The sequence below is a fragment of the Mytilus trossulus genome, chromosome 7 (genome assembly GCF_036588685.1).
Source record: "Mytilus trossulus isolate FHL-02 chromosome 7, PNRI_Mtr1.1.1.hap1, whole genome shotgun sequence".
Lineage (NCBI taxonomy): Eukaryota > Metazoa > Mollusca > Bivalvia > Mytilida > Mytilidae > Mytilus > Mytilus trossulus.
The window spans coordinates 67,842,117-67,855,586 of NC_086379.1; the positions used below are offsets into that span (position 1 = coordinate 67,842,117).

General features: G+C 32.2%; 1 protein-coding gene across 2 annotated transcripts in view; it reads right to left on the reverse strand.

Moving 5' to 3' along the window:
* LOC134725650 (uncharacterized) overlaps positions 1 to 13,470 on the reverse strand; it is an 81,531-nt gene that overhangs the window by 11,659 nt on the left and 56,402 nt on the right. For both annotated transcript variants that reach the window (XM_063589639.1, XM_063589640.1), the window contains exons 38-45: positions 12,930 to 13,162; positions 12,183 to 12,336; positions 11,744 to 11,922; positions 6,973 to 7,116; positions 6,299 to 6,467; positions 5,220 to 5,355; positions 4,574 to 4,695; positions 4,251 to 4,390 (exon numbers count right to left, since the gene is read on the reverse strand). In XM_063589639.1, the coding sequence (XP_063445709.1) occupies positions 4,251 to 4,390; positions 4,574 to 4,695; positions 5,220 to 5,355; positions 6,299 to 6,467; positions 6,973 to 7,116; positions 11,744 to 11,922; positions 12,183 to 12,336; positions 12,930 to 13,162 (1,277 nt within the window). The remainder of the gene's footprint in view (positions 1 to 4,250; positions 4,391 to 4,573; positions 4,696 to 5,219; positions 5,356 to 6,298; positions 6,468 to 6,972; positions 7,117 to 11,743; positions 11,923 to 12,182; positions 12,337 to 12,929; positions 13,163 to 13,470) is intronic.

Below are 13,470 nucleotides of genomic sequence, written 5' to 3' on the forward strand. Positions count from 1 at the left end.
TAGGCTATAATATAATTGACCTTTTACATTATAAACTTGTACTAACTCATTGTCATACTCATATGTGTCTAAACATAAACTAAAGTCAATCAAAGATAATACCTCATTTGCAACTGCTGGTGTTGTAAGATCGCTTATTTCGGGACAGTTAGACGACCAATGTCCAGTAGAAAACAACGATAAAGCATCAGCTGTAGGGTTGCTAGTAGGGTTGTCATCTTCACTCCTATGATGACTTCTTGCAGGTGCACGTTCATGAGTACTTAGGATTTCCTCGTCAGACATGAAGGAGAAAAAGTCAAACAGACCTTAACAGCAATTGAATTAAACGTGTAGACTGATTGAATGCAAACCGTCGAATGATTTAATTCCCGCTTAGGTATGCACGGGTGAATCCACCCGTGCAAATTACTACGCATAACGGTATTAGTTAAGCCTTATAACGAAAAGAAATTTATAGAACCAATGTGATAAAATCTGTACTAGTTCAAACTAAATAGGGACGAAAAATACCAGAGTGACAGTCAAACTCCTAAATCGAAAAAAAAACTTGATAACGCCATGGCTAAAAATGAAAAAAGATCAACAGACAAACAATAGCACACATGATACAACATAGAAAACTCAAGAATAAACAACACGAACCCCACCAAAAACTAGGGGTGATCTCAGGTGCTCCGTAAGGGTAAGCAGATCCTGCTCCACATGTGGCACCCGTCGTGTTGCTTATGTGAAATGATCTACGCTAAAACGACAAAGACGTCTACTTTGGTAAGATACTTACAAAACGCGACGGGGTTAGTTTTTATCATAATTCATCAGTGTTTTCTTTCAAACATTTGTCAAAAAATATCTGTATATGGCAGTCAGCAGGGTTAAAGAACATCAGTTGTTCGACCTGTTAGTCAAATGCGTTTTGTTTAAATATACTTTTCACTTTATAGTCTTTTGGAAAATGTTGTTTGTGCTGTTTTTAGACCCTTCTACAACGAAATTTGTTTGACATGTTCACGTATAAAAATTGCGGTTTTTATCCAACGCAATCATAGGTTTGAACGTAGTTTTCAATTTAGACTCGTTTATATTTTTGTTTGGGCATGTATCGTATTTTCCCTCCGGTTTACATGATCCGTTCATCCTATATTGTCTCTTAAAATTCAAGAGTCAATCTTAAATTGAGAGTAAATTATATGGCCTTCCAAATACCGTTTCGATCCCTAACATCACTGAAGAGACATATATTGTCGAAATCTAGATCTGGTGTACTAAAGAAATATTGACACCGAATGTTTGTGGCGCAACATCGTAGCCACAAGTTAACAAAACAAAATTCTGTGACGTATTAAATTTATATTCAGATCCGTTTTGTTACATCTTGTGATCAATTTTATTTGGCAATCGTCAATGGCCAGGGTTAAAGAACATCAGTTGTTCGACCTGTTAGTCAAATGGGTTTTGTTTAAATATACTTTTTACTTTATAGTCTTTTGGAAAATGTTGTTTGTGCTGTTTTTAGACCCTTCTACAACGAAATTTGTTTGACATGCACACGCGTATAAAAATTGCGGTTTTTATCCAACGCAATCATAGGTTTGAACGTAGTTTTCAATTTAGACTCGTATATATATATATATATATATATACAACTCGTCTAAACATCAACACAGCAATGTTAGATCTGTAAATTTGCTTTCGCAAATTTTTGGTTCTTCCCTCGCCGGGATTCGAACCCATGCTACTGTGATATCGTGACACCAAATCGCCTGCACTGCAGCCGTCCCTCTTGACCACACGACCACCTGGGCTCTCAAAAAAAAGAGCTTTCGGTGGGCATATGTTACCTTTCCACGTCAGTTTTAATCTAGCGGCGTACTACAGTACATGATATATAAGGCATGAAGATGTTATTGTTACAGATCAGCTAAATTATCTATAGTAAAGGATCCTACAAATTAATGTAAGATACAGTCACAGAAAATAATTATATTCATAAGTACGTCTGAGTCAGTGACAACCCTACAACAGATGTATCCATCGGATCGCCATCAATGATGGTGATACATGGCTGTGTACATAATGTATATACAACTCGTCTAAACATCAACACAACAATGTTAGATCTGTAAATTTGCTTTCGCAAATTTTTGGTTCTTCCCTCGCCGGGATTCGAACCCATGCTACTGTGATATCGTGACACCAAATCGCCTGCACTGCAGCCGTCCCGCTAGACCACACGACCACCTGGGCTCTCAAAAAAAAGAGCTTTCGGTGGGCATATGTTACCTTTCCACGTCAGTTTTAATCTAGCGGCGTACTACAGTACATGATATATAAGGCATGAAGATGTTATTGTTACAGATCAGCTAAATTATCTATAGTAAAGGATCCTACAAATTAATGTAAGATACAGTCACAGAAAATAATTATATTCATAAGTTATTATAAATTATATATATATGTTACAGTGATTTTGTAAGATAAGGGGTTTTGTAAAATCAGTCAACTTTCAGGCATTTAATATAATCGCTGAACTTTTTTGACTGGTGATTTTACAAAATCACTAGAATAATTCAATGTTGTTTTTTTTTACTTAAATTTGAAGTTTTTCAATATGGAGATGTTATAGTATAAGTAGCAACATTCCAGCAGCACCTGCATACGGGGTATATATCTTCCAATTGATACGATATTCCCGTGCTTGCATTTCCTATCATGATTTTCTTGATAGAGGGTTACTGCTCACAAGTAAGCTATTAAACCAAGAGTTCCAAATGGTGAAGTTGAAATCATCCCTTCGTAAATTTTACGGACGCCATCACGAGTTGGTTGACAGTTATGCAATAACCGTTTCACAAATGATATCCCTTTCATGAATTTGACCTACCGAATTAGACTATTTACCGGATTTGTTATCACATAAGCAACACGACGGGTGCCGCATAAGGAGCAGGATCTGCTTACCCTTCCGGAGCACCTGAGATCACCCCTAGTTTTTGGTGGGGTTCGTGTTGTTTATTTTTTAGTTTTCTATGTTGTGTCATGTGTACTATTGTTTTTCTGTTTGTCTTTTTCATTTCTAGCCATGGCGTTGTCAGTTTGCTTTTGATTTATGAGTTTGATTGTCACTTTGGTATCTTTCGTCCCTCTTTTATAGAAAAAGAATTAAAAATCAGTTGAAGATATCAAATTTTATGCATGTTTAAGACATTCACAACAACATGACTAGTCTTTATTCTAACATGGCATTTGTTAGGGTGAAACAATAGAAACCAGCTTGGAGCCACTAATTCCTGTTTTTCAGTCCATAAGCTGTATCATTTGACAATTTCATTTCTGTTCGACAAGCAGCTAAACAAACAGTCTTTCATTTGTGATGGATAAGTTTTTTTCATGTGAATGTTCTTGAAAAAATAGATTTGAACAACATAGGTGTGTTTGTCGAATGCAGGACAATTGTTGATGCATGTAACCCAAACTTATTAAAAGATAAGTAAATAGAAGTCTAATATCAGTTCAAATCATTTGTAATAAGTGTACAATAGTTTTCACTAGTATTGTTAATTGGAAAAATATCATTTCAAAATTATTGGTTTGTTAAGTGGTATAAAGAAAATTTAAACAGTGTTTCTAATATCAAGTTTAAACTTGTTATCAGGGATTTTGTAAAATTTCTAGCAATATTTGCAGTGATTTTCAGAAATTTAAGGGATTTTACAAAATGACTGGAACAGTAAGTGATTTTACCAAATCCCTTGTTTTAAAAACTCATTGTAACATATACATATATCTATCAAAACTAAATTTTAAAAAATATAGAAATTATTTACAAAGGTTTTTGACAGGATGAACTAAGGCTTAACTAAAAAAAAAAAATTTACAAATATTGTCATTTTAGTAAAAAGATGCAAATATATGAGACAAAATCATAAACTATAAATTCTGATATCTTCCAAACTAATGCTTTGAGAATTAAAGAAGGACAGTAATTGGAAGATTTGACATAATTTTTTCCTCGTGATTTCAATGGACAAAACAATAGCCTGATCATAAATTCTCCAATAAACAACATAAATAGATACAGGAAGATGTGGTACGATTGCAAATGAGACAACTCTCCATCAAGCTCACAATTTATATAAGTAAAACAGTATAGGTCAAGGTACGGTCTTCAACACAAAGTCTTGGCCGACACCAAACAGCAAGCTAAATAAAAGGGCCCCAAAATAACTAGTATACAATATATTACTTACTGCAGCACCTCTCTGAGTATTCACGTGGACTTCTTCTGCCTGCACGGTTATTCCGTTTGATTTAAATATTGCATATGTATTGCTACTATACCAAACTCGAACAAAAACGGAATATGTCAATAACTCGGTGAGCTCATGGCCTGAAATTAAAATTTGTAAAATTAAATGGCTTGATGAAGTACACATTCTTCAACTTGTTTTGTTTTACATTCCCGAGATTTTTTAGGATGATGTCCACTTAAAGTATCCCAATTTAAATTTCACACACCGTACCAGTACTTATCTAAATTAGCTTCCTATTTGCTATAACATATAAAACAAACCTCGTTTTAAGGAGTATGTAGCCTCCCTGTTTTGGCCAGAATGCTGCCATAATGGATCCTTAGAAGCATCAATAACACCTTCAGGTAAATCCTGTGAAGTTAAACCAACGCTCCATTCATACCTGAAAAGTTATTTGTGATACCAATAGTAAGTTGTATCGTAATTAAATATTCTTGAATAGATGCAAACATAATAAAAAATATGTACTTCTTAATTTTTTTTCTAAGGAATATAAAAATGTAGACATTTTTTATTAATTGAACATTATATTTAACATCTTCCTGACATTTCTAATGTTATTTTTTGTCAACCATTGCTGCTTATGTTAAACTGTAATTGTATGGCCATGTTTAATTCTCTTTGTTATAATCTATCAAAATGCTTAAACTATTGAAAGTTGTAACATACTGTCAAATGGATCAACAACTACCTATTTGATTTGGAAACGTTTAGATCATCCTTTATTTCAGGAAGTCTGACTGAAGAAATGAACTATACTTCAAAAATAAATTTTAAAATTCACTATACCTCACAAACTGTGACATTTGACCTAATTATAAGAAGCTAAAAGAATTTTAGTAAACTCACAACAAATATGGAATTAGGACTATTTTAACACTTAATATCAATTTAAAAAAAGCTTACCAAAGTGGAGATGATCCTTGCTGTTTACTTATTTCCCATTTTGCCGACAGAAAGGTATTCGAAGGTGTAAAGTCTACATCCGTGTTGTCAGAAAGATCAATGATATCAGATATTGAAATTAAGGTATTTCTGTTACCTATAATAAAAGGGGTCGAAATTTTATATCTGGGCGTCACTGGTAAGTCTTGTGTGAACTAGGCGTGCTTCTGGCGTATTGAATTTTAAAGCGGATGCCTTTTGTTAGCTATTATTCATGTGTTTCTTTGTCTAATATGTTCTCCTTATTTTTTTTATTGTAGTCCTGTAATGTAATGTCGTCATTGTAATGTTATATTTAACATTGCCATTGAAGATTATCAAGTCCGGAATATGGTCATTGTTACATTATAGTTCGTTTCTGTGTGTGTTACATTTTAACGTTGTGTTGTCGTTGTGTCCTTTTTATAAAACTTATATTTGGGTGTGAATTCACATTACTATAAGACGTGTCACAATACTTTTCTATCACAAATTGGTGTATTTGGTTTTGATGTTATATTTGTTATTCTCATCAGATTTTGTCTTATGTTTAGTCCGTTTCTGTGTGTGTTACATTTTAACGTTGTGTCGTTGAACTCCTCTGATATTTAAAGCGTTTCCCTCAGTTTTTGGTTGTTACCCTGATTTAGTTTTTTGTCAATCGAATTACGAGTTTTGAACAGCGGTAAACATTGTACTACTGTTGCCTCTATTTGTATATAAACTTAAAAGAATTATAACAATATGATTCATATATTGTTTTTGAGGAACACGCTTCCTAAAGTTTTATTTTCATTGCAACAGTAACTAATCTAGTATTGCTATCAAATATACACCATTTAGCATAAAAATAATGCCTATAGTATAACACAAATTGTGAAAACATTTAACAAATGCTTGCTAGACTCTATGTCTCTATTCACTCTGAACTCAAACTGATTTTATAGTAAACATATGGTATAGAATCATGTCCATTAGTGAAAACTGTATATCATTTGATTATATTTGTCATCGGAAACCCAATATATAATGTTTATTTAATTGCAATTTCATTAAATTACCTGTGGTCACATCAGTGCATATGTCTCCGTTCAGATGACAACGTTTATAGTTTGGCGAACAAATACAATGACCAAGGCATGTCAGAGCCGTGCAACGTCTTATTAAATCTAAGTAACCTCCAGGAATAAGTTGAAATTTGTAATGTATCATTGAACTTCTTAATCCAACCTGTATATTAAATAATTGTTTTAAATAAGTCAGACATGAAATTTTTCTTGCATAAAATAAATATATTTTGACAATTACACTTGTAGCTTATCAAAAAACAGTAATCAATCCTTCATAAATGAGCAATTTGCTTATTATTTTTTTTTTATATTAATGTTGACTTCACTGTGGCGTAAATAAACTCATCATAGATACCAGGACTATATTTTGTATATACACCAGACACGCGTTTGGTCTACAAAAGACTCATCAGTGACGCTCGAATCCAAAAAAGTTAAAAAGGCCAAACAAATTACGAAGTTGAAGAGCATTGAGAACCAAAATTCCTAAATTATCAAACATGAAAATAATCATTATTTTTTTTTTTTTGAATAATAAAGTACTGACCAGAGCAAAGATTCCGTTATGTTAACGATGTTAGCATTATTTGTGCTATTGTGTCTTTAAACCCAACATCTTTATTATGATAAGAGATGTTAGTGCTATTATAAGATGTATGCATTACCTTATTGTCTGCCCAAACGCTGATAAAGACATGGTTGTAATTCTTCATTAACTGAGTGGAAACTACAAATAATTGCAGAGGGCCTTCATCCAAATACCGAATACCAGAATCGTTGTGATAAAATTCCATTGGCAAACCTCGGACCTGAAACCATCAAACATCAGCAATGTATGTCTTTTTATTTATTTTTGTACTATAATTGATATTTAATTTTGAGTGCTTATTCATAGTGATAAACATGGTGCAAAAATTGTTCGAATCAGTAAAATCTTTTTTATTATTCTCTATTTGTTGATAAGTATTCTATTGTTCTTATCTATCTGCTTTATAGATCATGGAGATGTCACTTGAAAAAAAAAAATTTAGATAACAGTAGATGACTGAAGTTATATCTCATAAATCGATATAAAAGATACAAATCAAGATAAAAGATACAAATCAAGACAGAAAAATAAAAAAAAACAATAAGATTAAAAATACTAAAAATAATGGATCTCATGAACAGTAAAAGAAACGAAACTAGTGCGTGGTAAAAGTAAGCGTCGTCAACGTCTCCTGCTATGATTTTAACCTGAAACAGGAACCGTCTAGACCATATAAGGGACCTGGGTAGTCAAGTTCGTGAAATAAGGGTTACGTTTTGATTGTAGTTATCTAATCTGGACCATTGCTTGTTTTACATACAAATTTGAATCAAAAGTTTTTCTTTGATATCTATTCCAAAATGTAGGACACTTAAAAAAAAACAGGTTTAATTCACCAATTTCTACATTTGAAAATGCTTGTACCAAGTCAGGAATATGACAGTTCTTGTCCATTCGTTTTTGATGTGTTTTGTTATTTGATTTTGCCATGTGATTATGGACTTTCCGAATTAATTTCTTCTTAGTTCAGTATTTTTGTGATTTTACTTTTTTCATTGTTGTCTTTCTTTCTTTAAGGCTTTCAAAGTTATTGTTGTTGTTCTCCGCTTCAAATTCCTAACGCAAGTTAACAGTAGATAAAAAATGTATATGAATAATACAAAAATGTACATGGCGAATGCAATATCCAGTTGACAACTCGTCTTTTTAAATATTAGACTGAATTAATATAAATGCGATTTTATTTCTCTGTGAACAGAAAGTTAAACTGCTTTACCTTCAGTCACTGAGAAATAAGATTGAGAACATAACCTGTCATTTGTGATTCTTTTCGAATAAAAAGAAATTCTTCACAATATGCACATTCTTACAATAGGAACTAAATTTTACATAATAAAAAAAAGTTTACTGTAGGACGAGATTACTTGACAACAATGTACCATACATGGAAACAATGAACAGATCGACATAAAGCAGACGGAAGTACTCATAAACGAATTAACCGTAGTTAAACAAGATGCTCCGAAGAATTTAACTGAAAAGTTAGAACAGTTTATTTAGTTTCATTATTTGAACAAATTCATGTTATATTCCAGATAAAAAAAAAATGTTCGCAAGATGCGCGTTTCTTGTACATAATTACTCAGTAGAAAAGTGGCTATTGTAGATAATGAATCATATCTGACGTAGGTCATACATTTTCGTGATGTATACATTAAAAAGTATTATTCACGTTTATAATGACGTTTACTCTGTTGAAAGAAAGATAACTATCACTACCTTACGGAAATGTTGGAATTAACCTTTCGTGTAAAAAGTAAAATCACACAAATACTGAACTCCGAAGAAAAATCAAAAAGAAAAGACTCTAACTCAATAAAGATAATAATGTCGCTTGATTGGATTTTTGCTTGTAGCGAACAATGCAAAATTGGTATTCATGCGTTTGATAAATTGATTGGGTTTGCAATGGAGCTAAAACGACGGTGATTATTTGAGAACATAAGACTATGTAGCCATCAACCTAGAAGAAACCATGTTTTCATCTCATTCGTCCCACTTTGTAGACTTATTAAAAATGACGTACATAAAATAACCCTTCCAGAGAACCGGAGATCACCCCCAGTTTTTTTTTAGTGGGGTTCGTGTTGCTAAGTCTTTACTTTTCTATGGTGTGTCTTGTGTACAATTATTTGCCTGTTTGTCTTTTTTTTTAGCCATGGCGTTGTCAGTTTATTTTCGATTTTGGAATTTGACTGTCCATTTGGTATATTTCTCTCCTTCCTTTAAAGAATAAATATGACGCATTTATAGTAGATGTTTTTGTGTCCTGTTAAATTGTTCCTTTTAAAAGTTTTGGATTCTCATAAATTCTATGTATAACTTTTGGACTAGTTTGAATCTCGGTCTATTTCTGTAATTTATTCTTACATACTTTTGATTTTTATAACCCTGTATGCGTACATTGCCTATGTAAATTTTAAAATTGTTTGTATGCACATTGAACGACAAATTTATGTGACGTATATAATTTTTTCTGACGTCAGACACTCAAATCAATCCATGTGTTCGTAGATAGTAGATGTTTTTGTGTCCTGTTAAATTGTTCCTTTTAAAATTGTTATACGATGATGACTGATGTACACATATTTTGACTATTTTATTAATTGTGACTGTTTATTTAACGCATCATGTAAATGTAGCGGAATTTGATGAGACTGTTATTAAAGTGAGAGGGTTCGCGCTATAGAAACAGGTTTAATTCACCAATTTCTACATTTGAAAATGCTTGTACCAAGTCAGGAATATGACAGTTCTTGTCCATTCGTTTTTTATGTGTTTTGTTATTTGATTTTGCCATGTGATTATGGACTTTCCGAATTAATTTCTTCTTAGTTCAGTATTTTTGTGATTTTACTTTTTTCATTGTTGTCTTTCTTTCTTTAAGGCTTTCAAAGTTATTGTTGTTGTTCTCCGCTTCAAATTCCTAACGCAAGTTAACAGTAGATAAAAAATGTATATGAATAATACAAAAATGTACATGGCGAATGCAATAGCCAGTTGACAACTCGTCTTTTTAAATATTAGACTGAATTAATATAAATGCGATTTTATTTCTCTGTGAACAGAAAGTTAAACTGCTTTACCTTCAGTCACTGAGAAATAAGATTGAGAACATAACCTGTCATTTGTGATTCTTTTCGAATAAAAAGAAATTCTTCACAATATGCACATTCTTACAATAGGAACTAAATTTTACATAATAAAAAAAAGTTTACTGTAGGACGAGATTACTTGACAACAATGTACCATACATGGAAACAATGAACAGATCGACATAAAGCAGACGGAAGTACTCATAAACGAATTAACCGTAGTTAAACAAGATGCTCCGAAGAATTTAACTGAAAAGTTAGAACAGTTTATTTAGTTTCATTATTTGAACAAATTCATGTTATATTCCAGATAAAAAAAAAATGTTCGCAAGATGCGCGTTTCTTGTACATAATTACTCAGTAGAAAAGTGGCTATTGTAGATAATGAATCATATCTGACGTAGGTCATACATTTTCGTGATGTATACATTAAAAAGTACTATTCACGTTTATAATGACGTTTACTCTGTTGAAAGAAAGATAACTATCACTACCTTACGGAAATGTTGGAATTAACCTTTCGTGTAAAAAGTAAAATCACACAAATACTGAACTCCGAAGAAAAATCAAAAAGAAAAGACTCTAACTCAATAAAGATAATAATGTCGCTTGATTGGATTTTTGCTTGTAGCGAACAATGCAAAATTGGTATTCATGCGTTTGATAAATTGATTGGGTTTGCAATGGAGCTAAAACGACGGTGATTATTTGAGAACATAAGACTATGTAGCCATCAACCTAGAAGAAACCATGTTTTCATCTCATTCGTCCCACTTTGTAGACTTATTAAAAATGACGTACATAAAATAACCCTTTCAGAGAACCGGAGATCACCCCCAGTTTTTTTTAGTGGGGTTCGTGTTGCTAAGTCTTTACTTTTCTATGGTGTGTCTTGTGTACAATTATTTGCCTGTTTGTCTTTTTTTTTTAGCCATGGCGTTGTCAGTTTATTTTCGATTTTGGAATTTGACTGTCCATTTGGTATATTTCTCTCCTTCCTTTAAAGAATAAATATGACGCATTTATAGTAGATGTTTTTGTGTCCTGTTAAATTGTTCCTTTTAAAAGTTTTGGATTCTCATAAATTCTATGTATAACTTTTGGACTAGTTTGAATCTCGGTCTATTTCTGTAATTTATTCTTACATACTTTTGATTTTTATAACCCTGTATGCGTACATTGCCTATGTAAATTTTAAAATTGTTTGTATGCACATTGAACGACAAATTTATGTGACGTATATAATTTTTTCTGACGTCAGACACTCAAATCAATCCATGTGTTCGTAGATAGTAGATGTTTTTTGTGTCCTGTTAAATTGTTCCTTTTAAAATTGTTATACGATGATGACTGATGTACACATATTTTGACTATTTTATTAATTGTGACTGTTTATTTAACGCATCATGTAAATGTAGCGGAATTTGATGAGACTGTTATTAAAGTGAGAGGGTTAGCGCTATAGAACCAGGTTTAATCCACCATTTTCTACATCTGAAAATGCCTGTACCAAGTCAGGAATATGACAGTTCTTGTCCATTCGTTTTTGATGCGTTTTGTTTTTTGATTTTGCCATGTGATTATGGACTTTCCAAATTGATTTTCCACTGAGTTCAGTATTTTTGTGATTTTACTTTTTTTTTTTTTTATATTTTTTTTTAAATGGAACTCTACCATATAAAACTGCAAACTTTAATATACTTCGTACGTACACCTTTTTATTAAGATTTTATATTTTCTTTCATTGTTTACCTTGTTTAAATCAAAAGCCATAAATTCACTGCCAACTGATATGTAATATTTGTCGATGCCAGAATGGATGTCATTGAATCCAAGCAAAGCAACATGTATGCGATATTCTGACCAAGACATTGAACCAAGTGTATGACGTTGAAGGTTTGCAGCATGATATGTACTCACAGCGAACATACCTTGATAAAAGATATAAACAGTATAAAATATTTACATATAACTTAACAATTTTACAGAACAATCAGTTAAAAAATTTGGTAAACAATCAGTGGTATGCTTTACTTCAGATATTATACTTTTCATAGAAGTTTCATATGGAATTTTATTAGCCTTGGTATCTCCAATAAAGCATATTGTGTGTACCTCTTGTAACATTAAGTATATTCTAATTGAACAAAACAATTTTTACATTTTTTACAAAGTGTGAGCAAGTACTAACCAGACGTTGGTGGTGTTGTATCTACTATAAAACTGTCAGATTCACTTTCTGTACAAATCTTTGCACCATTACATACAATTAATTTAATGTAGTATAAACCACCATCAGAGAAATCAAGTCCGGTCAAGGTATATTCTCTCATTATTCCTGCTACCTTTAAAATTGTGCAATGACATTTATAAACGTAAAAGATGACGTGCAAAAACTGTTAGATACAGAGATGTTTATAATATTTCATCTATAAGAATATATCTATAAATGTACATTTCATACTAGCCTAATAAACTATTTAAAAAATCAGTACTGTAGCACTACTTTAAGCTATGGCTTAGATATCGTACGGAGAATCTCACGAAGTGTAACAATTGACACTGGATTAACAGTAACGGACTACATGTTATACTTATGGAAAAGGTGCAGGGCACACCAACAACGCAAAGATGAACGATAATTCTAGAGTAGTTGACAAAAATAAGATTAGGAATGTCTACATAAATAGGTTTTTTGGTTATACAAAACATAAAATCTTTATCTAGTTTCACGGAGATGAAGGAAATCATGCCCACTAACATAGTATAAAAGACGGACAAAAGATATCAGAGGCAAAGTTAATTCACGTCTCTGGTCTGTTTTGTATATACGTAAGAAAGTAATTTGCCAATTATCAAATCTCGTAAATCGATGATCAAGACACCATACAAATACTGAATGAGTCGCATGAACTCCAAATCCTACTAGAAAACATACCGTTATAGAAGATGTATTGAATTGTCCATATATGTGTGATGACAACGAAATGTACTGCTTTTGTATAGCTGACTGACTGTCTTCAACATTCCACTGAAATCTAACTGCAGATCGTAAGACAGTTATTCCCTCTAAAAATGTACCCAAATGACCCGATAAAGAAGGTTTTGCGATGATTACAGGTGCGGAAATATCAACTATGAAACCATTGGATGTAGATTCCGAGTAAAGCCCTAAATGGGAGGTCAAAAAGTTCATAAAAATCATAAATATCCAAACAACAGATATATAATGAAATAATTTACAAACACTGGGTCGATGTCATTGCTGGTGGTGTTTTAATTCCCCGAGCTCGAGGGTATCAACAGCCTATTGGTCATAAATATCAATTAGCTGTTTACAAAATTTAGAATTTTTGAAATACTAAGGCTTATTTTACCTCAGGAAAAGATTACCTTAGCAGTATTTGGCAAGTTTTGGGGGGATTATTGGTTTATAATGCTCTTAAAATTCGTATTTTATTCGGCCTTTTTATCTTTTC